This window comes from Brienomyrus brachyistius, chromosome 12 (genome assembly GCF_023856365.1).
Source record: "Brienomyrus brachyistius isolate T26 chromosome 12, BBRACH_0.4, whole genome shotgun sequence".
NCBI lineage: Eukaryota > Metazoa > Chordata > Actinopteri > Osteoglossiformes > Mormyridae > Brienomyrus > Brienomyrus brachyistius.
This window is the reverse complement of record NC_064544.1, coordinates 2,715,408-2,739,249: the sequence shown is the minus strand read 5'-3', so window position 1 is coordinate 2,739,249 and position 23,842 is coordinate 2,715,408. Positions and strand designations below refer to the sequence as shown.

Here is a 23,842-nt window from a genome sequence, read left to right as displayed (position 1 = left end):
TAGCGGTGATTTTATGATGTTATCCTGCCTTCCCTGTGCTATTGGATGTCCGATGGGAAGAGAGAAGCCAGCTTAAGCAGACAGGCTCTCTCCCTCCGACTTAAACAATGAGCACATGTGAACAGCAGAGCTGTGAAACCATCCAGTGTGTCGGCAAGGAGATGGCAGCCCCAGTGCCCGCTGTGTCACCCAGCTGCGTCACTGTCAGTCACATATGTTCAGTGTATGTAATGTCGACGCCGACCCCCACCCTACCGGCAGGGCTAACAGATGCGTCAGCTGCAGGAAAGCCTGCCAGGGAGGTTTAGGCTCCGCCCCATCACTGTGCCCCTCCTCCCACCAATCACAATCCTTCTTTCCATCACATGATTCTAACGGGGGGGGGGGGGGCAGTAGCAAGAAACACAAGTACTTCCATATCCATCCAGACACTGCACTCCAGACTCAAAACAAACCTCTGTGTTAAGTACAAATGTAAAGTACTATGAAGGATAGTTTACAATGACGAAGGGACAGATGGACGCAACTAGCAAAAGTCACCTTTAAGCAGTGATACGCACAGCGTACCAATAACTTAACACCTGAATTACTAGCACATTTCAGTATACAGGCTTCCCTCAAATCCATTTCTGCTGCTTGGACCATCAGCCAGGATTCACAGTCGCTTATTAGATGACACAAATCCTTATTTGAGACAAAAAAAAACATTTCATTTACGTTCTAGGACTCCAAAAAAATCGAAGGAGGACCACGGAGTGTCGGCCATGGTCCGAGGCGTACTAAGGTCCCAAGAACGCATTTAATGAGTCATTCTGCTCTGCCGTCACAAACAAGGCCAAGGAGAGTTTTCCGGAAAGGAGTGGAGGGCGAGGTTGAGGAGGGCAGTCGTGAGACACACTGAAAAGCAAATGCAGAATTCTGGAACATTAGTAAGAGAATGAGAAGAATAAAACGATGCATATTCCCATCAACCTGTCGACACCTCTGCCGACCCAAAGCCAACACGTTACCCAATATTACTGACAAGCGTGCAGGTTCATTCAGTTAAGTGCTCGCCTACGTTTGCCATCGATGTTCCCGGCTTCTGTGTGCCGCCGCGGAGTAAATCATTGATGCGGTTTTCGCCGTCGTGTTTTGAGCACAAGTCTAGGAACGCGTCCTGAGAGGAAAGCGGTCGATTCTCCCGACTTACGCTACACAAACTCCAAGGGCCTTGTCAACGGGGCGAAAAGGGCCCCCGGAGCGCACCACCGCTGTAAACACACACGCAACAGCAGCGCCAGAAAACGATGAGAGCATGTTCATTCGGAGGAGACACTCAGCTCAGGAGCGCCCAGCCCCACAGAAAATGCCGGAGTTTTTTTCTGCGTAAACAGGGGAGTGCAGGGTGGACCGGCATGAACGGACGAGTGCAGTCTCCCTCTCTGCCACAAGGGCACGGGCACAAAGGGCGGGCAAGGACAGCAATGCCAAGGATCTCATTTATGCGTGAGGTTTCTCGGCAGCCCGGTGAGGGGACTTCCCTCGTGGGTTCACAAGAGAGATCGATTTTGCTGCTAATGTGAGAGGCTACTAACTGACAGCCGGTGTGCGGGGTGTGGGAGCTTAGTAGCTAGATAACTGTTTTAATAAAGAATCGCGTGCTGCCGGCCACTGTACTTCCATAATGATTCTACAGGAGCCCCTAGCCTCGCCCACCTCTGACATATGACTCCCAGTGGCTCCCAGTGGCTCTGAGGGACTACCAGGGACTCTGAGGGACTCTGAGGGACTACCAGGGACTCCCGGGCCATGGGACACGTGGCAGGGAATATTCCGGAGGTTCGAGGAGGCTCCTGTCAAAAAGCAGGATCACAGCAGGCAGCCTGATCCCCACCAACAGGCCCGTGGACCTCCCGAATCGACCTGAATTAGTTCAGGTCACGGGCCACGGCAGCCTGAAGCGGATTGGCAAAGACACCCTATGGCAGCACGGGGAGGCTGAGGGCAAGAAGAACATCCACCAGAGGTCCAGCCAAACGCCCCCGGATGAACGCAGCCGGTGCCAAAATCCGCCACCGGAGGCAGCAGAATCCGTACCTCCCCGTCCGCCATACGCACATGCCCACGTTTCCGAGACGGACCCAGACACCGCTATCCCAAGCCGCCAGAACCACTCTGCCTACGATTAGTCACCGCTGGCCACGCGGACTGCATGCCATGTTGCGGTCAGACAGACCCCCAGCATGCCCTGCGCGGGTGACCCTGGTATTAATGGTGGGAATTAACGTGAAAATGTATCATCAGGTTAACATCACACCTCTCTGGAGGTGCGAGGAAAAATCTGGAAGTCAGAGTTCTTGTGCTCACTGCACTGGGGAGAGATATCCCCACGATTCTTTGGCCTCATCCGCTGCCCCCATGGCCGATGACTCCACACAGGCCCCCCGCAGTCCTTTGGAGGGGGGGGGGGGGGGCATTTATAGCAGCACAAACCCGCAACGACAGCAAAAGCCCCAGTCAAAGCCTACAACCGCACAGGCAGGAGAGCAAACAAGAGGAAGAGAGGACATGAAGGAAGTGATGGAGGCAAGGGGGAAAATTGGCTTGTGGGAGAAATGGAGAAATAGCCAATCAGATTGTACAGGATGCAGGACCAAGACATCCGATTGGTTGGTACCATCCCTTCAGTTGCGCGGATCCGCCTCATCTGCAATCTGATTGGTTATTTCCCCCAAACCAATCATTTTTCTTTCTGCTCTCAGAACATTTTTCTGTAAGTAAAACTCCCATGAGTGAAAAATGGGGGGGGGGGGTGACAAACGGGGCCAAACTAAAGGAGAGTGCCGATGGCGGGAGACGGGGGAGCAATAGCCTTCCTGTGGTAAGCAGGAGGATCAGACCAAGGTGCAGCTCCTCCGACAAACGACTCCCTGCCTGGCCTCCTATCCACTGTAGAGCCTCTGCTCCCCAAGCAGGGGGGGGCCCTTAACAGGCCACAATCCTCACCCACACTCTTCCCATATGATCCAGCAAATAGGACGATTCTAGAATTTTGTTACAGAGCGGGGAGTAATCAGGGCTAACCTTATCATCAGCCAATGAATTGTATCGAGGCTGTAATGACAGGGGAAGGGGCCAATCAGCTTTCAGCTGGAGCCAGTGCCCATATGACCCTGCGCCAGTACACGCCCCCCTGAAAAACACACCCCCCCCAACCGCAAACTCCGGACTGAAGGCAAAACCGACAGCCAGATAGAGGGACATGGTCTTTAAGACGTAAATGTTTGCGGCGAGTGCCACTCCGTGAACAGCCAGTCCCCCGAGCCGCCTTTCGCCACACCGACGCAACATCCGGCAGTGCCCCCCCCCCCCCTCCAAGTTCACCGCAGTGTAAAAAAAAAAATTCCAGGGAGGCGCCGTTAATGAGCTTAATTAGCAGACATGGAACGGCGTGGGTATCAAAGGTAACCGTGAATGTCATTACAGAAGGAACGCAAATAACGGGCAACACAAAAGATTGATAAAGAGATTGGAAAAATGAGCTTTTCCTGAACCAGACGCTCCAAGAGGGCCTCATTATCCGAGGAAAACACTACCCCACCCCCTCCCCAAAAAAAAAACAGCTTTTAAAGGCAGGGTCACGCAACTCTCCTCCCTTACGAAATGAAACAATGCTGCAGTCCCTACCCGCCTCCCACCGCCCTCTCAGAATCTTTTCACTTAGCACCAACCTGATATATTGGAGCTGACAGACAGGCCGTCTGCATCGCGGTCGCCATGACAATGGTGCGAGACGGCTCGCCGTGTCGAGTCCCGGTCACTGGTCGCGGCACGTCTCCGCGCAGCCGAAACTCCATGGGAGCGTGTTTTCGGCGTGTCTAGCACTTCTCTCGTACTTCTTTATTTTTTTTTTGGTTTACAACCATCATCACACACCGACATATTCGCCGATTGTTTGAATCGAGGAACATGAAAGCCACCCAACAAAAATTAAAAATGAAAAGTATTACTCGTAAAATGCGGAGCAAAAAAACATGCAACATGCAGACATATGCAATTTTATGCCTCCAGTGCAGCTACATGAGGCAAGTTGTACAGGAACATTCTGCAGAAAAACATTTCCCTTCCATTACTAGCACCTTCCACTGGTAGTGCTATAGAGCACGCTACCCCAGGGTGACAGTGCAAGGTAACTATCACAATCAAAGCCAATACCCTACCCCCGCAAGAGAGAAGTTACTCCGTCCAGGAGGGGAGCCGACGCAGACCCCCATGGAATCTCGCAATCTCTAAACTACGGACACTGATGTGTTCATTAAATACCTACACTACTAGTCAAATGTCTTTGCACATACTAAGATTGTCTACACCTGCTTGTTATTCATTTTACATTTACTAAAGACACTCAATATTCTTTGCTAACAAATAAATTTACAGTTTGTTAACCATTTGAGTATTTTATTAGAAAGAAAATGTTATATATCTTTGATTCATCAAAGCAATATTCTCTAGCAGTTACAACGGCAGAGAAAATTCGAGGCATCCTTTGTACAAGGAACTTTAAATACTGCCATGTTTCATGGGACGAAACACTTAACTAATGCGTTTAAAGCCTAGAATTTGCTCTGCATTCACCACACAACCAGTGTCAGACATGCACTGTTACATACTGTCCATCTTATGCTTTCCATCTTATAAAGGAAACTTGTTTTGACTTATATTTTCATTTATAGTTCTTCACTCGACTTTCAGGTGCTTAACGAGAATAAAAAAAAATCGACAGTTTATGAAGTAAATGGAAAATTGGTAAAAACCCGTGGTGTGCGAAAGCTGGTGCACATCAGGCAACCTCCTGCAGGTATGGAAGCACAGACGGGCCCGGCCGATCTCCACAATCTCCAATAAACAGAGGAGATCTGAAGAGAGAGACCACCACCGTCATGATAAGTGTAAATCAAAAGCACCACAGACGGCTATGCCAGAGAGGGCCAACAGCTGCATATTAATCACGGTCGCTCCTGAGGAGCGCTGGGTTCGATCCTCAAGCGTTTTCTGCAGGAGACAGTCCTCTGGCTTCTGCATCGAGTCTGACACGGGCCGTCTGTCCCGAAGGCACGTCCACGCAGCAGCTGCTTACGGGCTTCGGGTCCAATCAGAACAAAAATTTATAATTATGCTGGAATTTATTAGCGGCAATAATATTAGGAGGACCAAGGACCAGAGACGGCGGATCCCAGTTGTTTTTATATATTTATTTGCAGTCATTATGGGAAGATCAGGGGCATCACAGGACACACACAGACACACACACAGACACACACACAAAATGCAGTGTGACACTAATGAGCTCCTTTGGCAAATCTAGGACAAACTACTCAGTGCCTCTTCAGGGCACCATCCAGGTCATTAACTCGACTAACCCCCTCAAGAGAAAAATAAGACAAAAAAAAATCCAACATCGCAATCTTAACTATGCTAGTCAGTAATCATAGAAGCACAGACTCAAAGGTTCAAAGGGCCATCGACGTGTGTCACTCCGCTCGTTTCCAAGCAACACCAGTCCAATGTGGAGGGGTCACGGTGACAGACCCCCCACCCCCCACTCTTTCCAGTGAAATATTCATGACGTTAGCCGACACACATCGGCCTGTGCAAGCGCCGCCCAGTTTCAGGTTCCCTGACCACCCCCTCCTGTTTTTAACCCCTAAAATACGGCGGCTAAACACACCCCTGCCCCCCCACCATCACTGGCACGTTCCATAGCAGCTGCGGTCCAAAGCAGGCACTGCGCTTCTCGGCTCTCTTGTAAATAAGCACCTATTCAGCATACAGCCGCATGGAGAAACCAGACAAAACAAAGCCGATGAAAATTAGGTGTGTGTGAAAGCAGACACCGTCCAAGGAGACCGCAGGGGGCCGAGGTACACGTGTGAGTGCACAGACACACACACAGACACACACACAAATACACTCACAGACACACACACAAATACACTCACAGGCACACACAGACACACACACAAATACGCACAAATACACACACAGGCACACACAGGCACACACAGAAATACACACACAGGCACACACACAAATACACACACAGGCACACACAAATACACACAAATACACTCACAGACACACACAGACACACACAGACACACACAAATACACACACAGGCACACACAAATACACACACAGACACTCACAGACACTCACAGACAGACACTCACAGACAGACACTCACAGACAGACACACAGACAGACACACACATAAATACACTCACAGACACACACAAATACACACACAGGCACACACAGGCACACACAGACACACACAGAAATACACTCACAGAAATACACTCACAGACACACACAAATACACTCACAGACACACACACAAATACACTCACAGACACACACACAAATACACTCACAGACACACACACAAATACACTCACAGACACACACACAAATACACTCACAGACACACACACAAATACACTCACAGGCACACACACAAATACACTCACAGGCACACACAGGCACACACAGGCACACACGCACCTGTATGAAAGAATACTAAAACAGGGGAAACACACACCACCAACAGCCATCAAGACATAAATTTAAACATAATAAAATTATTTATTATATGTGATGGGGGGGGGGGCTATACTTTCAGTTACATGAAGGGGAATTTGGCGGCTCAACAACTTCACTGTTAAGAATGTTAAAAGCCACCCTTTTCACCTTTTGCCACGTGCCACAAAACTCAAGTGCACCCTGGGAGAGATCAGTCATCCCCCGCAAGGCGGTATGGTCATCCGAAATGCCAGCGCTTCGAACCCGGAGCCAAGTCACAGGTGGAACCCTCTGCCCGGGGCGTTGACAAGGATGACGCCCTTTTAGGCCGGGAAGGCTTAGTGCTTTGGGCGGGATCTTGCTGGGGAGGGGAGGGGGGGGCTGAAGGGGTTCGCTGACCCCTGTAAAGAGACTTGACAGAGATCAGGTTTCTCTCACCCCGCACTGCTGATGGGGGGTCACACTGTGCTTCGCTACCGGCAAGGTCGCAGATTAGCAAAGTGAACATGCCCAACGCAAACGACACCAGACAAACCGCGATTAAACCGAACGGTGACTCGGATTCCTGCGGTGAGCCTGAGTCGCGCCGAGACAGGAGCAGTCTGCCACTTCTGTCAGCGGTGCTTGGACTCGCTCTGCTGCTGAACAAGCTGTTTTTCCACAAATATCAAGTTCCCTCTTTGTTTATCACTGTTATCCGTCTATTTTTGGGACTTCCAACCAGCCTGGAGAACCAGCCGCCTCACGAGCCTGTGGCGGATCTTAAAGACATCAGAAGCACTGGGCTATGTGACTGCCGATGGCGTCCGAGACCGCGAGATGAACACTTAGAGCTACATAATTACATTCATCTAAAGACGAAATCACAATACAGTCACTCCCAACGTTATACAGGAGATTGGAGGGTGGGTAAATACTAGGGTGTCTGTATCTTTTCAAACGGGAACTCTACAGATTAACAGCGTGCTTGAGGGCATGAAAGGACTCCTCAAAAAAGCTTTAGAGGTAGTCAGGTCTAGGCCAGACAGTAGACGGAGAGAACTTTCAGGCGAACTAGAGAGAGGAGCAGCAGTTTTGGCTTTTGCAAATCCACACATTCCACGGAGAACCTCCCCCGTCGCCATGTCCGCTCTGCTCCCAGCGTAGTAAACACCCACCTCCACCTCCCCCCCCTTGCTCTCGAGAGTCGAGCTGAGGTCTGGAAGGAAGCATTTAGTTACTACATGAAGCAGCAGCAGGGATTGACCTAACCTGCCCTGCTTGTTTGTTTCATGGCACTTGGGGCAAGAACTAAGGAACTTTCCTTTATTAAAACCACTGGTTTTTCTTTCTTGGTTCAACGCAAAATTCATGCTACTTTCGTCTCTTGGAGTCACTGTAAGATCAACTAATTTCAAAAGCCTCCCTAGAAATTTTTCAATGTACCATCAATATACAAAAATCCCAGCAAAAAGACAGAAACGTCTCAAATAAGATGGGGGGGGTTTCTAAAGCCAAAACAAAACTTCAGTAACCGAGATAAAATGTTCTTTGGTGAAGCTGGTTGGCCAGCTATGGTTTCTCTTTTGGTTTCTTCTCAGGAGGTTCTCTCAGGCCCTCTTGAGTGAAGCTTGCCATCTTCGGAAGCAGGTCTCTAGTCAGGATTTTCACCAATACAACCTGGGTCACAGGTCTCAAGTTCAAGCACACAATGACATCCAGTCTCCCCAAGCAGTTTCTTAGCTGTGCTGCAATTCATGGGCAACCCATTTGAGGAACAGAGAGGCATCACGTCGACCTTGAGTAAGCGCGGGGGGCAGCGTCAACGTACACGACCGCAACAAGCCGGCGAGACACACGGCTCAGACAGGACGGACGCAGAGCTTAACCACCATGGAGCGATAAGCGTGTAAAACTCTCCGCACTCACAAGAAGCTTGGTCTGACCAGATCCAGGACAGCTCACGTTTTAAAAATGCGTGCGCATGACAATGTGGCAGATCTACAGCGTCGAGAACTCGGTTGGGGAAAAACAACAGGAACAGCAACCAGCTGGACAGATAAGGAAGTAAAAAAATCTTGTCGTACCCTCATTCACGAGGCTTCCACCTCTGATAAACTGAGGATACCTGTGTGTTCTGGGAGAACCGCTTCTGAGAGCGTGCTCTGACAGCAAGAGGGCTAAGGCAACTTGCTGTGCTGATGCGGAGAATTAATTATGGAGTCCCTGAACACCAGGCCAGCCCTGCATTTTAAGCTCCAGGGATCAGATCGAGTGACACGGATATTAACTCTAGACTGGTTTCACCGATTCTCTACGGTGCCTCGACAACAACGGATGGAAGGAAAGCACGTAAATATCAAGGTATGTGACGGTCAGCTGGTGACAGCACGAACAAGCTGTACCAGAGCAGAACTGCTGCACCCCTGACCAAAGCCCTGCTGCACCACTGACCCACATCCCCACCCATATAAACCTGCCGGCCACATGCAGCAGAGAGGGCATGTATATACCCTTATATCTGCAGACATTCTTCTACTTAATTCGGTTACTTAATTTGCTTTGACCTTTACATCACTTTGGAGAAAAGCTGCAACTAATTCTAAATCTACAACCCAAAACTGAGGTAGTATATATTCTCCTCAGAAAACATATACAGCAGCCTGCTAGCTACATGCTGCGACTCCATGAATAAATACCTACTGCAATTCAAGTGCCAACCTATCATAACTCCACAAGAAGCTCACTACTGTGACTCCCTCAGCAGCTTACTACCATGACTCAAATGCCTACACCTGCTTTGAGTCCCAAACTGGCTACTTACCGTTACCTACTGTGACTCCACACACCAGCTCCAGTCCATAGTTTCATCACACCAAAGTGCCCTTCCCCAAACCACACACACACACACACACACACACACACACACACACACACACACACACACACTGGATCACCCGGCTGGAATCGCCTCCTGAGAGTCATTATGTCCAGATAGGGCAATGGCAATCTGAAAGTCGGAATCAGTTAAGGTAGCAGTACTGCCTGCTTTACTCTTCTCCAGGAAATTATAAGCTTTGTAATATTTATGAGAACCCACTATGTTCTACAATTCAGAATGCTTGCTTCATAAATTAATATATCAGCTCGAAGATGATTTTTCACAAACCGGAGTGGTGAAATTTTTACTTGTTTCCAACCAATATTCAACCCTGGAGTGCAGAACAAAAAAAAAAAAATATTCAAGCCATCGCTGACCAAGTGAACCAGCCAAAACGTGAATTTACCAAATGCCACTGGCTGGCTTTGTAAGAAACTTCCTCTTCTGTCCTTTCGTTCTGCGTGTAAGGCACCCAGCCAAATGCAGCTACAGGCTGCCATACAAATAAAAGGTTTAAAATGGTATTTATAAACAAAGAAACACACACACACGTTGGGAAATAGGACGTGCATTAAAATCAATACTACACGCTGCTATTCAAGCTGTTTAACTATCATCGCGTTAGGACCTGAAATCGAGCTCAGAGACCTTACACACTCAGATTTCCGTGCAAGGTCCGCGGTGGCACTGTTCGTATTTGCGGTGAACATGTACTGGGGAAAGCAGTACGCGTAAACATCGGGTAGGATGGCTACAAAACAAAGGGAAGTCAGCCAAAAATAAATAAATAAAAACCACCGGAGCACAGGGCTTCTTACATGCCATTAGCTAGGACCAGAGGTGGACAAACCACTTCCTCCCTGGCACTGGTTTCAGTGACATCAGTGTCACCGCCCTTACTTCCTGTCTCGGATTAGCCACAGCGCCCTTTGTCTGCTAGGGTGACTTCTGGTGGCAGTGCCCGTCGGCATCCTCTGCACTTTACACACGTCACACCAGTAACCGTAATTCCGAACAATAAATATCTCCCTCACAGCTTCCTGCGCCCTTAATTCGTTAACTCCCGGGGCAACCGGCTAACGGCTAATGGCTATCGGCGCAGACGAGGCAGGGAGGGCGCTCGTAAAACTATCATGGCGCAAACTCATTTTCTGATGAGGCCCGAGGGGGCAGAAGGGGCATCGGTAGCAGCACGGGGGCAGGGCGGAGCGCTGAGACATTTTAACCAGCCCGCCGTGTCACACGCCGATGGGAAGTTCACTCGTGACTGTGACAGATACTGTATGCACACACACACAGACCGAGGGTACGAGTCCCCTGCCTCCACACAGAAATTTACAGTGTGACACGATGAAGAATAAGGGCTCGAACCAAGAAACTCAGAAGGTAAAAGAGGAAGGAAGTACTGAAGGGACATATTTACAGGAAACAGGAAGTGGCACACTGGATTTATAAAAATCCCCATAACAGCAAAACCGGAAAAAAAAACCACAGCGAACTTCACAGCAAACCTGAGACCAGGCCACATCGAGGCAGACGAGTCCCCACCCCCCGTGTCACGGAGCACTGCTGTTTACCCAGGAATTACGCAGCGAAATTCCTGCTTGAGCTGGATTTTATCCGAGCTCTGGCCCTGAACAAGGTTCAGCTCCGTTAAGCCGGTGGGGATGAAGACTCATACACACGCCGCCCTGCAGGTATTAGTGTGCCCTGGCTAGCCTGGGGGGGGGGGGGGGGGGGGGGGGGGGCACAAACACAGAGAGCTAGCAGGTCGACCTGCCCCGAGTTTAGCAATATCTGCTTCAGATTGGCACAGCCACTGTCGCTTGCAGTGGTTTAACGTGAATCAATCTATGCCCCCCCCCCCCCAACTGCTGCTAGACGTATATGCTAAGCCAACACATTAATAAAACACATTAATTAATTAAACAATTAGCCGCCCCCTGCTATGTCACGTATGGGTTAAATGCAGAGGACACATTTCGTAGCTGTGCGCTGTGTGGCGTGGTGTGTCAACAGTGACAATTAATCACCAAATTCAATTCGAACTTGCTTTGGGGAAAATAAAGGGCAGGTAGAGCACAGAAGACGAGATGACAGGCACTGCGGGGCAGCTCACAGGAAAACAGAAAGTCACGATGACGGAGTTTAAGGGCCGATCCCCCAAACGCAGAGCACAACGCAGACATCAAAGTCAGAACTTCATATCACTGGCTGATCATTACTGGCATGCCTGTGTACAGCTTTTGAATCAACCTCAGTGTGACCATCCACCCAAACACACACACACACACACACACACACACACACACACACACACACACATATTACTATGATTAATTCACAACAGGAGCATTTGACAGTCTACAGCAGACACACCCAACGTGACCTCAGGTGATCCGGGGCACCACAAAGAGGCTTTGTTTCCTCGATGAGTGTCTTCACCCGACAGACATCCGTGTGGGCGCCGATCTCAGTGGGGGGGGGGGAGCACTACCAGGGCCTTCCCATAGGCTGATTCTTGACTGAGGGGTAGGAACAGTGACTCAGAGGACTGGGTTCATGACCTTGAACCTTGAGGTCAGTGACCTAGGGATTCGATCACTGCCCTGGCCGCGTGTGGGTATAAGTTTACGCATCCCAACTGCGCAGGTCTCTGTCTTCAGTCCAATCAGATGTGGTTCAGGGGGTGGAGTCTCGAGGGTGCCCCAAGCGTGCTGGGGGAGAGGGGGCATCCCGGCTTTACCCTGACGACTGGGCAGTTATGGATGATTTACTTAGATCCAAATATCACCACCCAATACAAACATTTTGGCCAGTAAGCAAAATTCTCAATTTTGTTCAATTGCTTTGTTTGTGTCAAGTAGTAGGAGGGGAATTTTAGGTATTGTCCCTCTGACAGTTCAGTTTGGGTTCTCCGGCCGCATGTGCTGGGACGGAGGGGGGGGGGGATCTCCGATAAGAGAGACCTTTGCCCTGGCCATACGTTCTGACACCCCTGGCTTCACTACGGCAAAGGCCCCTGGTCCACTGGAATTAGCCGTCCAGCTCATGCCTGAGTGCATGCAGAGCGCTGCTTGAGGAAGGGGGGTGGGGTGTGAACACGTAAACACGAGATGCGTGATGCAAATTTAATAGTGTGGCGGTGGCATCTGTTGTACTTTTGGCCGGCTCAGATTAAAAGAGGGGACTTTAAAAATGGATGAAGTCGGGCTTTTATTCTCTGTGTGTGTGTGTGCGTGAGTTTGGGGAGGGGGGTCCACCAGCCCTGCCTGGTCAGTTCCCCGGCGACTCTGAGGGCTGGAAAACCCCCGAGGGGCGGGCTAGACCGTCTGCCGGTCATGGCGACGTCTCGCTGGGCGTGATCCCTGCTGAAACCGGATGTTTCTTCTCTACCATAGGCTAAGACGGCAGGCCACCCCCAGTCACATGCACGATAGCCCGCACTGCAGTAGGTATTTTTGCAGTTTGTTGTACAGTTAATGCCTATATTTTGTGGTTTAACACAAAAAAAACTCATCAATGGTTCATCTTTTTTGCCATGACCTTTAATCTAGCAAAGGGTCACAGAGCATGTCATTAAAATCAGTCTTCAAGGTCCGTGCACTGCTGAATATCCAGCCTTCCATTTACCCATGGGCCAGGTGTGAAGCCTCTGTGGCCAATCAGTAATTATTAAAGTAATTACCCGGGAGAATCAAAAACAAGGCCTGGATTTGGAATCGAGGTGCAGATTTGAAGAGTCCCAATCGAGAGCCTAATCCGAGGAAACAGGCAGGATCCACCTTGGAGGGAGTGGCAGTGCTTCACAGAGCGTCCAATTCACCAAACAGTACGTTTCTGGACTTCGGGGCCGACAGCCGTTCTTTAATGCCACACCATCCATCCCCAGTGCCAGCATGAAGCAGACTCGCACTACAGTGGCCCACTGAGGGATCCTCTTAGAGGGATCCTAATATTCCCAGACCAGGACATCTTCCATCCTTCTCTGGGGAATTTCCGACAGGGGGCAGCCCCATAAATAACCAGGGGACACCACGACAGCCTACGTCAGCCAAGCAGGAAGGTTGGGTTTGAAAGGCAACAGCACCCTCCATATGGTGCCATCTTCCTCGTTATGCCCCCCCCACCCAAATAAATCCGGAGGGAGAAAGGCACACAGTCAGATGGGCTGCAGAAAGTTCATGGCTACTGATTAGCGAGTCCGCGATGTCCGACATGTGCCAACAGGCGTGGATGAAGGGTGTCCCCAACCCAAAAGACATGGCTCATCAAACTTCCACGTAGACTGAAATATGCCCCTCTAACCAACAGCACCACAAGGACACAAGCGCAGCGACCAGCCTTCAACTGTATGCCCTGGACCTGCCTTGTAGAGCAGTGCTCACAAAGTGCTCCAGGCACAGGAAAGTCTGTCAAATGTCCTCTACCATCCCTGATCGCATGTACGTCCTGACAGCTTCGTAGGGAAGGCAACAAACATACACTGAAAAAAACAGCATGCAACAAAAACCTAGCCAAGACGTCTCCCAATCGCCTTTGCAAAGCACCTTGGATCAAATCCCCTGGTCCCCTTCAACAGCACATTACTTAAAACAGTAAATCTAATTTTTTCAGTACGTTAACAAAGCTGAGTGTTCGTGCTGAAATCTAGGTCCCACGGGACGTTTGACGCACAGCTGACTGTGGTTCCACTTAATGTTCGTAATTCATCGAATACGCCTCTACAGACACAATATTGAGGACAACGGAACAGAAAGTACAAATATACAACTTCAGGCAAACCGTGACACGTCAGGCCAGCTCACCTACGGAACGAAGCACCTGACTTTCAGGCTTGCTGTTGCTGTTTCAGGTACAGTTGGGGGGCCATTTCAATCCCATTTATAAAACGTATGTCATTTAATCTACCATCTACACTGAACTTTGAAGATATACTGGTGACCATTCATCCAACAGTGCTGAAGGAACACAAAGATATCAAAGCACTTCGATGGAAGGCCAGACAAAACGGAAGACCTTTTGAAGATCTCTTATGGCTGAGATGAGTCTTTCAAGTTCGTTGTAAGTATGAGAAAAAAGCAGATACTCAATGAGTCAAAGGCTACTTCACACAGAGAACAAAGGGCTCGACTTAGGTGCCTTAGTGTAGTTCAGTTTTACGACTCAATCCTTGTCTTTAACATTCCAATTTAATTTCTTTCTCAAAATGAACCAGTCAGTGAGAGTTAATTAAACCCAAAATTAATACAAGATCTAATTTCAAGAGTCCTGTTCGCGCACAATTTTTGCATCCCCAACGAGAACGGCTGGGTGGGGCGGCAGGGGGACTCTGAAGTGATGACTTCCCTTTACCTCCATCTCCATGCTCCTTACTGTAGGCGACAGCCAGGTTTAGCTTCTTGACACGGCTTCCAAAGACAGACATCTGACAGCATGAAGGTAGATGCAGCCATCTGTGATGAGCAACCTGCAAATGCACCTTCACAAGCCAACTGTGATGCTGGGTCACAGGAACAGGCCTGCTGTACCTCCAGGTGGGGCGACACCAAGTCCCGTTGGCACCCCTCAGCTCAGGGGGGGGCCGCATTGCCTTTGGGGGGAAGGAGGCAAATCCATGCTCTACTTCAGACAATGTTCATTCAGTCCCCAAAGCAAATAGGCTCAAGACATACACACACCAAACTGGAAACACAAATGAACAAACAGTATACACTGTTTGGTCAGGCTTCTAGTGACAATCACTACGGTTGCATCCAAAACCACATACCTGATTGCTATAGCAGTAGATAAGATATAGTATGTAAAGTAAGCAGCATGTCCGAATCCTCAGTATGGATGCGACTATAGGCGACTGGTACCCCGATGACATACTACATTCTGTGACATTCCGAAGTGTGCAGCCGATGGATGCTATACCATCCTTAAAGACCACTGCAGCAGTGGTCACTCGTTCAGAAATCCGAATACTCATCTCATGCATATGCCGAGTAGCAGACTTCTAAAAAAATTCAGTACATACTGCGTGAACATGCAACTGAACGACCTCAAACGCGAAAGTTATTCTCGTCAAGGAACTCGGCGATGGATGAGGCTCTGAACCCAAAACACTCCCAAGGAAGTCTAAGTATCTGAATGTCACATTACCAGCCGACCTGGCAATAAGAAAAAGGATCTTATATCTGAAAAGTTACTTGCGGGGAACATTAATTGATCATATAGGACAGTTGCATCTCTCAGTTACTCGAAGCACCCCTGAAGCAACCCTCTGGGCACATCTGATTTGTTAAAAAAAAAAAAGGAAGGCAAGAAAAGACTGCAATGACACTGGGATTCAAGAAAAAGGTTCCCTAGAACAAAGCACCTCAAAAACATTCTGAAATGCACTCTAGCTACTCTACGTCTATACAGCTTTGTGTGTGTACGTGTTCGCGAGCGGCAGGGTGCATGCGGCACCTGGAAGAGAGAACGGTCTGAAACATACGCGAATGAGCAGAGAAGAATGCTAACCGCCAGACAGAATGTCGTTTGGTAATAAAATGAAACGGCATTGTGATACTGCGGGATGTTATAAAAGACGCTTGTGTGGCAGGAACCACGATCCCTTAGCTGTCTGACCCCTAACGTGTTTTCCTACCTTAGACAAGCCCATGAGCCCTTTCACAGCAAACGTGTTTAAAGCAGAGAGACACTCAGTTCAGCTACAGCTGTGGAATTCGGGGTCCCTGCATGTCAGTATCCTGACAGGATACAAACCCAAATGGAACACAACAGCCCCTAAAAGCCTGACTGATTGTGTGAATCTTCTCCCCCTCCAAATCTGTATCCATTACCAATACTTTCCGGACAACGGTGAGTAGGTATGATGCTAACAAATAAGAGGCCATTACTGGGACACGTTCCCACTATAATGAGCTGATACAAGCGCTACATGCCACTCTCTCAAGATACTGCATGCTAGTGTTCTTCACGAGGGGGTTAAAGGTACACAAATACCCCTTAACACCACCTCACCAAGCAGCTCTTAACACGCCACCCCAACAAAATCGGCTCTCTTTGTCCCAAAGTCCTTTAAGTCTCAATCACAAAAAAATTATCCACAACAATGCAAAGAGCACACTGCAGCCATTAAAGTGCTTTCAATTTAGAAACAGCAATTACTTAATTACTTCATTAAAAATGTTAGCGGAGCTGTTGATAGGTTTGGGCATAGAGACGGGGGCTGTGTCCGATTTTCAGGGGCTGCATTTAAAGACTGAATGTGTCAACAAGGCTGTCCCATGTGGAAGGGTCCTGCAAATGCGGCGTAGTACTTCATCATCCTTTTGCTGAGTCGCAGAAGACCCACCCGCACATATCCCAAGATTCATCGCGCAGAGGTAAAGTGGGCGTGCCCCGGCTAGGCGATAGGATCAGCGCTTCCTGACTCATGTGTAAGGGAGGGAGCAGCTGGTGACGCAAATAGGAAATCACCCGTAGGCCAGACTGTCTCATTTGACAACTCTTCCCTTTCGACCTTTAAAGCAAAGGCAACACAGACTGCATCCTTCTGAATTCAGGAGCCTCAATTCTTCTGAATTCAGGAGCCTCAATTCTTCTGAATTCAGGAGCCTCAATTCTTCTGAATTCAGGAGCCTCAACCTTCTGAATTCAGGAGCCTCAACCTTCTGAATTCAGGAGCCTCAACCTTCTGAATTCAGGAGCCTCAACCTTCTGAATTCAGGAGCCTCATGCTTCGAACACAGCATAAATTCTTAGAGAATCGACAGCACAGAAGCTCGCAAGGAAAGTCCTTACTGGTCAAGCTCCCCCCACACAAACCAGTGGTGTGTCGCTCTGTGGGTTAGGTGCCCAAGACCAGAAGGTCACTGGTTCAAATCCTGTGACCAGCAAAGCGATTTCAGAGTTTAGCCTTTCAACCTACTTGCTACAGGGACTGGCCGACCCTACTCTTCCAAGTCGCTTTGCATAACATAAATAAATCTTAAATGACCAAATTCTAAATGACAGTTGAATAACTCGAGCCAATGGAAGCCCTGACAGCTGTAAGAGTCAATGTAGTTTCTAGGGACTACACACATGCAATTCCAGCCGCAAGCTTCATACCACTGTTGGCTGGTCTTGTTGCCATTGGTCTAGGCTTAGAAGGTCTGCACTCAGAGGTTTCACGCTCACTATGACGAAACATGGAGCCATTAGAAGTGTGAACTGCCGTATCATGCTAAAGGCAGGGAAATGCCACAGCCGACCAAACTTTTCTGATTGCTACACAGCGTCTGCACTTTAACACAGCAAATGAGCTGTCAGTCATAGCTGCAGTTCTCTCTGCCATATAGGATCCCAACATCCTGGCTTCATTTTAACGTTTGTTCTGTGGGGGCATCGGGTCAGGGTACCAAGGAAAAAGTAACCACTTAAAATGCTAAAATGCTTGAGGAGCAATTAATAACAACAACAACCATCATCATCAATGCTGCTGGAAAGAGCCACATAAGCTGCATTACATAATTACAAGGCAAATCAGAGATCTTTATCTTTTTAAGTGTCTAAGACGGAGTTACCGACAGTTTACAACAAGACTAAGTAACTGTTTGTGCTCCTGTACATGAACAGCTTAAAGCAGATTCACTTACTAGAAGTTAGTCAAAGAAAAACTATTCATGCAATGGATGCAGGCTTCCGAAATTCACGCCAACATTTGAAATAAACTGCGGAGAGTCCAAGTGTGTAAAAACGCTACCAAACAGCGGAGTTCTGCTCAGTGGGATGTTAATGTCAATCTCACGGTTAAACCCAAACAGCTAAAACTGGTTCCTAATCTTTGTCAGTATAAACAGGGACTGCAGCGCATCTCCAACAATCCAGCACAAGCACCCATAAGTTATCCCACAACTTCAGGGCGGTGCTGATTACTTAGTGCCCAGCAAAGTAACATACGCTGCGACTGGGGAGTGTAAAAGCTGGTGCGCTGCCAGTGCACGGCCTCTGCAGTGTGATCCGCCATCCCAACATGGCAGGTCAGCGTCTGGACGTCAGCTAATGCCTATGTCAGCATCCAGGCGTCTGACCCGGACGACTGTGACGACCCATAGTGGGAGAATGGGCCGGCTCTCCACGCTGGTCTCTACATTCCCGATCCGCGGGCCGGGTTCACCGTGCTTCACGTAGTTGGGAGCCGGGTCACAGAACCAGGTACCCAGGCTGGGATCAGACAGGAACACGGAGACCGGCACCCCAGAGAAGCGGAATTCCAACTCATTGGGCTTCAGCATGAAGCCAAAATGCTCACAGAAGCAGCAGAAGAGTGGTTTGGATTCAAGGAGAAGCTTTAAATTACTGTGAAAGGCTCCATCGTGGGGCTTCTATAATAACACTTTAATAAAGTGAACATACTGCACAAGATTATGAGCTTTAAACTGAACCCTACAGAGAGATTCCACCCAGACCTATTGGAGTGATTGGGGTAACAGACACTTCTGTGGTACAACAGCCATGTCATGTTCAGGCGTTTCAAGCGTTTGGTCTCACAGTCCGGGGACCTACGTGCAAAACTGGCCAATGACATGCCCCAAATTCATACCCCGAAGCGAGAGAAATTCACCCTTTACGTCTTCCAGGGCTGCTAGGCCTAAGAAAAGCTGCACCATGAGTGAGAATCAGGTAAAATCCTGCTATTGAGGAGATCAGGCTGCTGGTTCAAATCCCAGCCAGGATACCGTCATCAGACCCATTGAGAAACCTATTAACCTGTATCGCTTCAGGACATACATAAAATGCACACATGGACATACATTACGTCTAATAAAGATTTCTGCTCAACAATTGACAAATCCTTAGGATGCCACTAAGTACCGGTAATCAGTAGATCCCTCGATCTGTTTACGCTGTAACATCTCGGTCAGCCCAAAACACCCCGGACAAATTAAAGAGCAAAGCGAGTACCCTACTGACCCCAACTCACGCATCTGCAGGTCAGCTCTAAACACCAAACCAAACCACCATCTATATCGAACCCGTAAATGGCTGCCAGGATGCCTCGTGCCGCAGTTAGCTGGAAACGGATCCGCTACATATGGTATTTCTTAAAAACATGTCCACTGTGTAATTTCAAAGTAAACCGGAGTACTTTGAAGCTCTAGTTTTTGCGAAAGGGACAGCACTCTCACAATAGCCTGACTAATCCACTCGTAATATGTTTCAAATTAAAGTGTCGATCCATGCAAGCAAAGCTTCGATGCGAAATTCAAATGTTGTTATGAACGTTCGTTCTGCAATAAAACACGAAGCACGGAACCTCAATGATTATTTTAAATATTGCAAAGAAATGCTATCCGATATTACTAATGCTACCCAAAAGTACGCAAATTACTTTTCATGTATCATGCATCAGCATAGTGGACTTTATATGATTTCATTATTTACCAAAACGTCATTTACCTTTTTATATTAACAATTACTTATATCTGGTGGAATGTACCTTTGATGCATTAATTGGTCGCTATCATCATTTGACAAGTGACACCTCAAGCCCCCTACCAACCTGAATCGCTGCTTCAAAATATCTTGCATTACACACAGTGACACATACAGTTTTAGCGGTCTTTTTGTGCCTATAAACGCTACAGACTAAGGAGTACCCACGGTCATGGAGACGCATGGTCAAGCGGAAAGGCGGAATGAAAGAAAAAAAAAAAGGGCCGCTGTGTCTTTAACGCTAATCCCTCCAAATTTAAGTGTAGTCGCCGACCAGTTAATGGGCGGTTCGGCGGAGCCTCCATGCCTGTCTACTGCAATCACTGCTGTGTCACAGAGCACATTTTAAAGTGATACTCTGCGTGTTACCTTCCTCACTTTGCGTATAAATTAAACTAAGTGAACACCACAACAACAAAAAGGGTTTACTGTGCGTACAGTACTCGTGCAGTTTCACGATTAATATTACACTGCACTAATCCACTGCAATTTAAAGCAGAGCGACACAATAAACCTAGATTCCAGATTGTGGATATTTTGCAGGTGGTGCCATTGTCTCACGAAATTAATTTGATATACGGGAAAACCCAAATGTCCAATACAGTACCTGAAACCTAAAATCACGGTTTATTGTAACGATGATTGTTATAAACACAAGTGAAGTCGGTCCGGAGGTGGGTAAACAGACTGAAAAGTCGGGTCTTCGATTTCTACCTTAAAACTAAGAAAATGCATTTAAAAAACACAAGGAGTGGTTGAAAATGCACTGCTCCCAATGGAGCCTAGGGGTTAAACTTTTTCCTTTAATTATTAATCTCATATCTTCCTTCATCCTAAACTTCAGACAATACCGTATGTGGGCTGTGCCGAACAGTACTGTTTACTGATCTATTTATAAACGAGAAAAAAGAAGGCAATGCAAGTGAATTGCGTTTAAGAAACACATTAACAGCAGTAATAACAGTTACAAGCAGCGGTCATCGCTTCCGTTTTCTTTATTTTTGTTTTCCTAAAGGAAAATGTTTTGCTCTCCACCTCGATGCAGTTTCCAGGCCACGGCGAAATATAAAGAGGGTTAATTCTAGCAACACGAATACTGGACGTGTATTTAAAAGAGGAGGAAGCGCGCATCAAGATTTGCTAATGCAGAGGCGATAAACTCATGGCTCTAAACGGGAGTCAAACGGCAGAGATCGGGGGCGCTTATCGCTGATGGAGAACTTCTGCTGACTTCCAACAAGTTCGTGAGATGCAGGAAACAAAGCTTACAGAAACACGTCAATTTACAAGGCGGAAGCAAAATAATCGAGGCGCTTATATATCGAATTCGTAACACTACTTCCAGCCCTTAATAGCGAGGTATATATAAATGTTTGGCAATAAGAAAATAACAAAATGATCACGGCGGCAAAGCGGCTGGAGATGGAATAAGTGTTTAAAAGCAATAAAATACAATCGAATTCACAAAAAATGCTGGGGGAATCAATTAAACTGAGATAACCGGACGTACTCCCAACCAGTCAATGAAAAATTAAAGGCCGATCTCCCCCTCTTTCGAGACACTTTAAAAGCAAAGCAACATTGCCCTGAAAGGGGCTCCAAAGTTTGGCCAATTTCTACTGCAAATAACCAGTCAAAACTGGCGTCTAAAGCAAGGGCGTTTGGGGAAATGCATCGTGACCATGTTTCCACTGCACATTCACAGAAAACAAAACCGAAATGGTTGTTCTGATGATTGTTTGTTTCCTTAAACATTTAATCCAACTGTCTGACAAGTTGCACTGGATGTTTTGCGTGGCCCGGGGTTGGGGGGGGGCTTATTTCCTTACCGCTATAAGTGTGTTATTTCTCTGCTCTGCTGTGCTCGCCGAGTCGGGATCCTGTTTAGTTTGTTGTTTATTATTAGACTTCTTAGCTCTCTGCTCCAGGCTCCTCTGATACAGGCTGACCGTCTCCCTGCGTTCAATCTCCAGCTGCTCGGCGTGGGCTTGCTGGTACCTGGTCTCACAGTTTATATGGTGCCTCCGGCAGCCCTCGATCCTCTGCCTCAATCTCTCCACCACCGTGCTATGCTTGGGAATGCCAACATTGTTACTGTTACCGCCAGCGCCGATGCCACCGCTCATGTTGTTGTTGATGCAAATACTGCTGCCATTCGCAGCAGTGGGGGCTACAAAATCCCCCATCCTATAGTCTATGCACAGTATTTTGGAAGAACTTTCTTTTGCGTCTTGTGTCTTAAGTGTGTCCAGGGCAATAGGAAAGGGGGGGAGAAATCAGAAGACTGGAAACAATCGCTGGTTGCTTCCCCCCGTTAGGAAAGTCTGTATAATAATGCAATAGTACTGAACCCTAACTATGTTCAAAATGCAAACAGACAACAATGCCGGAGCGTGTGTGACTGGGCTCAATAGTCGGTGTTTTTCGCTTAGTTCTCCTGCCGGCACAACTACACAGTGTCTAAATGAACTCCATAGAAGATCCGGATGTTTCAAGCGATCATCACAACACCGCGGCCAGTGTTGCGAGCTCCTTTTGCTTTATTGTCTTTTCCTTTAAGAAAAAGTTTTGCAGCTCCCAGCGCAAATGCTCCGGAGTACTTTCGCGTACTCGCATCTCATCGGCCGATACGTTCCCAATCCGAGCCGCGAAGCGAAGCTTTTAGGGAAAATCCCGTCCCCCCGTTTCCAGACGCCCGTTCGAGGTATCCCGAGAAGACGCCGATCCGCCGCTGGTCGCTTCGCAGCTGCTGCTGCCACCATCACAATGATCAAGTGCTCTCCTCCTCCATGCCAGCGGAGTGATATCAGGACAAGAGCCGAGTGAAAAGCAGCTAGAGGCTGTGAATAGTCCGGCCGGGGCGCATGCAAAACGCGGCGCGGACTCATCCAGGCTCGGATGGGGAGTGATCAGCCTGCCGAGCGCGAGAGCAGGCAGGTACAAAGGGAACAAGGACTATATGCCGCCGAGATGAATTCGTTTTCAACGACAGAAGCTCAGCAATAGACAAGAAACTTTCACCAAAACAGATCTTAAAACGGTTGAACGAAGAACTAAATGAACTCCGCCGAAAGAACCGGGGATCAGACTTACCCAGAATGCCATCTAATTTATACTTTCTCGCAAAACTATTCTGATGGATATTTGTATCACACGAATGATTATCCCGAACGTTCTGTAATTCCTGCTGGCTGTCTTCGCATTCCGATCTGACCGTTTCTTTCCGTGCCCACGCATCCCAGAATTAAGCATAAAGTTTAAATATAGCCTTTGTATGTTTAGAATGAGGAATGCCAATTCGGGTATTTGTGACACCCACACAAGATTTAAGTTTCACTCATCAAACAGCTGACAACGCATGAAATAATGCAGTATTCCTTAAACACCTTACACAAACAGGTGTTACCTGACAGTGAAGTATGTGCAATAGACTTTTTACTTTGGTGACATTATATATATATATATATATATATATATATATATATATATATATATATATATATATATATATATATATATATATATATATATATATATATATATATATATATATATATATATATACACACATACACTACATATTTACACACTTTCCCTATATTACTTTGTGTGTTTCTCTTTTTCTGTTCCTCCCATGGTCCAAATACTTGCTTCACAGGTGAACTGCCTTCAGAATAAGCGTGAAAATAAGGTTATTCCTCACCACAGATCCCTGCCACCCTCTCTGGAGATTATTGGCAATGAACTGATGTTCTAGATTGACATGTGCACTGATTTATAACCAAGTGATTTGCGACTAGTCCAAGCCCCGGCCTCAGCAGGACAGTCACATGTGTGTGGGCCCTTCAGCAAGGCCCTTAGCCCCCCAGCTCCGGGGGCGCTGCACATTAGCTGACCCTGTGCCGTGACCCCCCCAAGCTATGAAGAGTAAGACGGGGTCAGCA

General features: G+C 47.8%; 2 protein-coding genes across 5 annotated transcripts in view; both read right to left on the bottom strand.

Annotated features, from left to right (window-relative positions):
• LOC125704616 (mastermind-like protein 3) overlaps window positions 1–23,067 on the bottom strand; it is a 110,077-nt gene extending 87,010 nt beyond the window's left edge. Inside the window, exon 1 of one of the 4 annotated variants that reach the window (XM_048970464.1) lies at window positions 22,992–23,067. In XM_048970464.1, coding sequence (XP_048826421.1) covers window positions 22,992–23,003 — 12 coding nt within the window. In that variant the 5' untranslated portion in view covers window positions 23,004–23,067. The other 3 variants (XM_048970461.1, XM_048970460.1, XM_048970463.1) reach the window with 3 other exon arrangements.
• LOC125704624 (uncharacterized) overlaps window positions 1–23,842 on the bottom strand; it is a 158,851-nt gene that overhangs the window by 95,604 nt on the left and 39,405 nt on the right. The window lies entirely within an intron of this gene.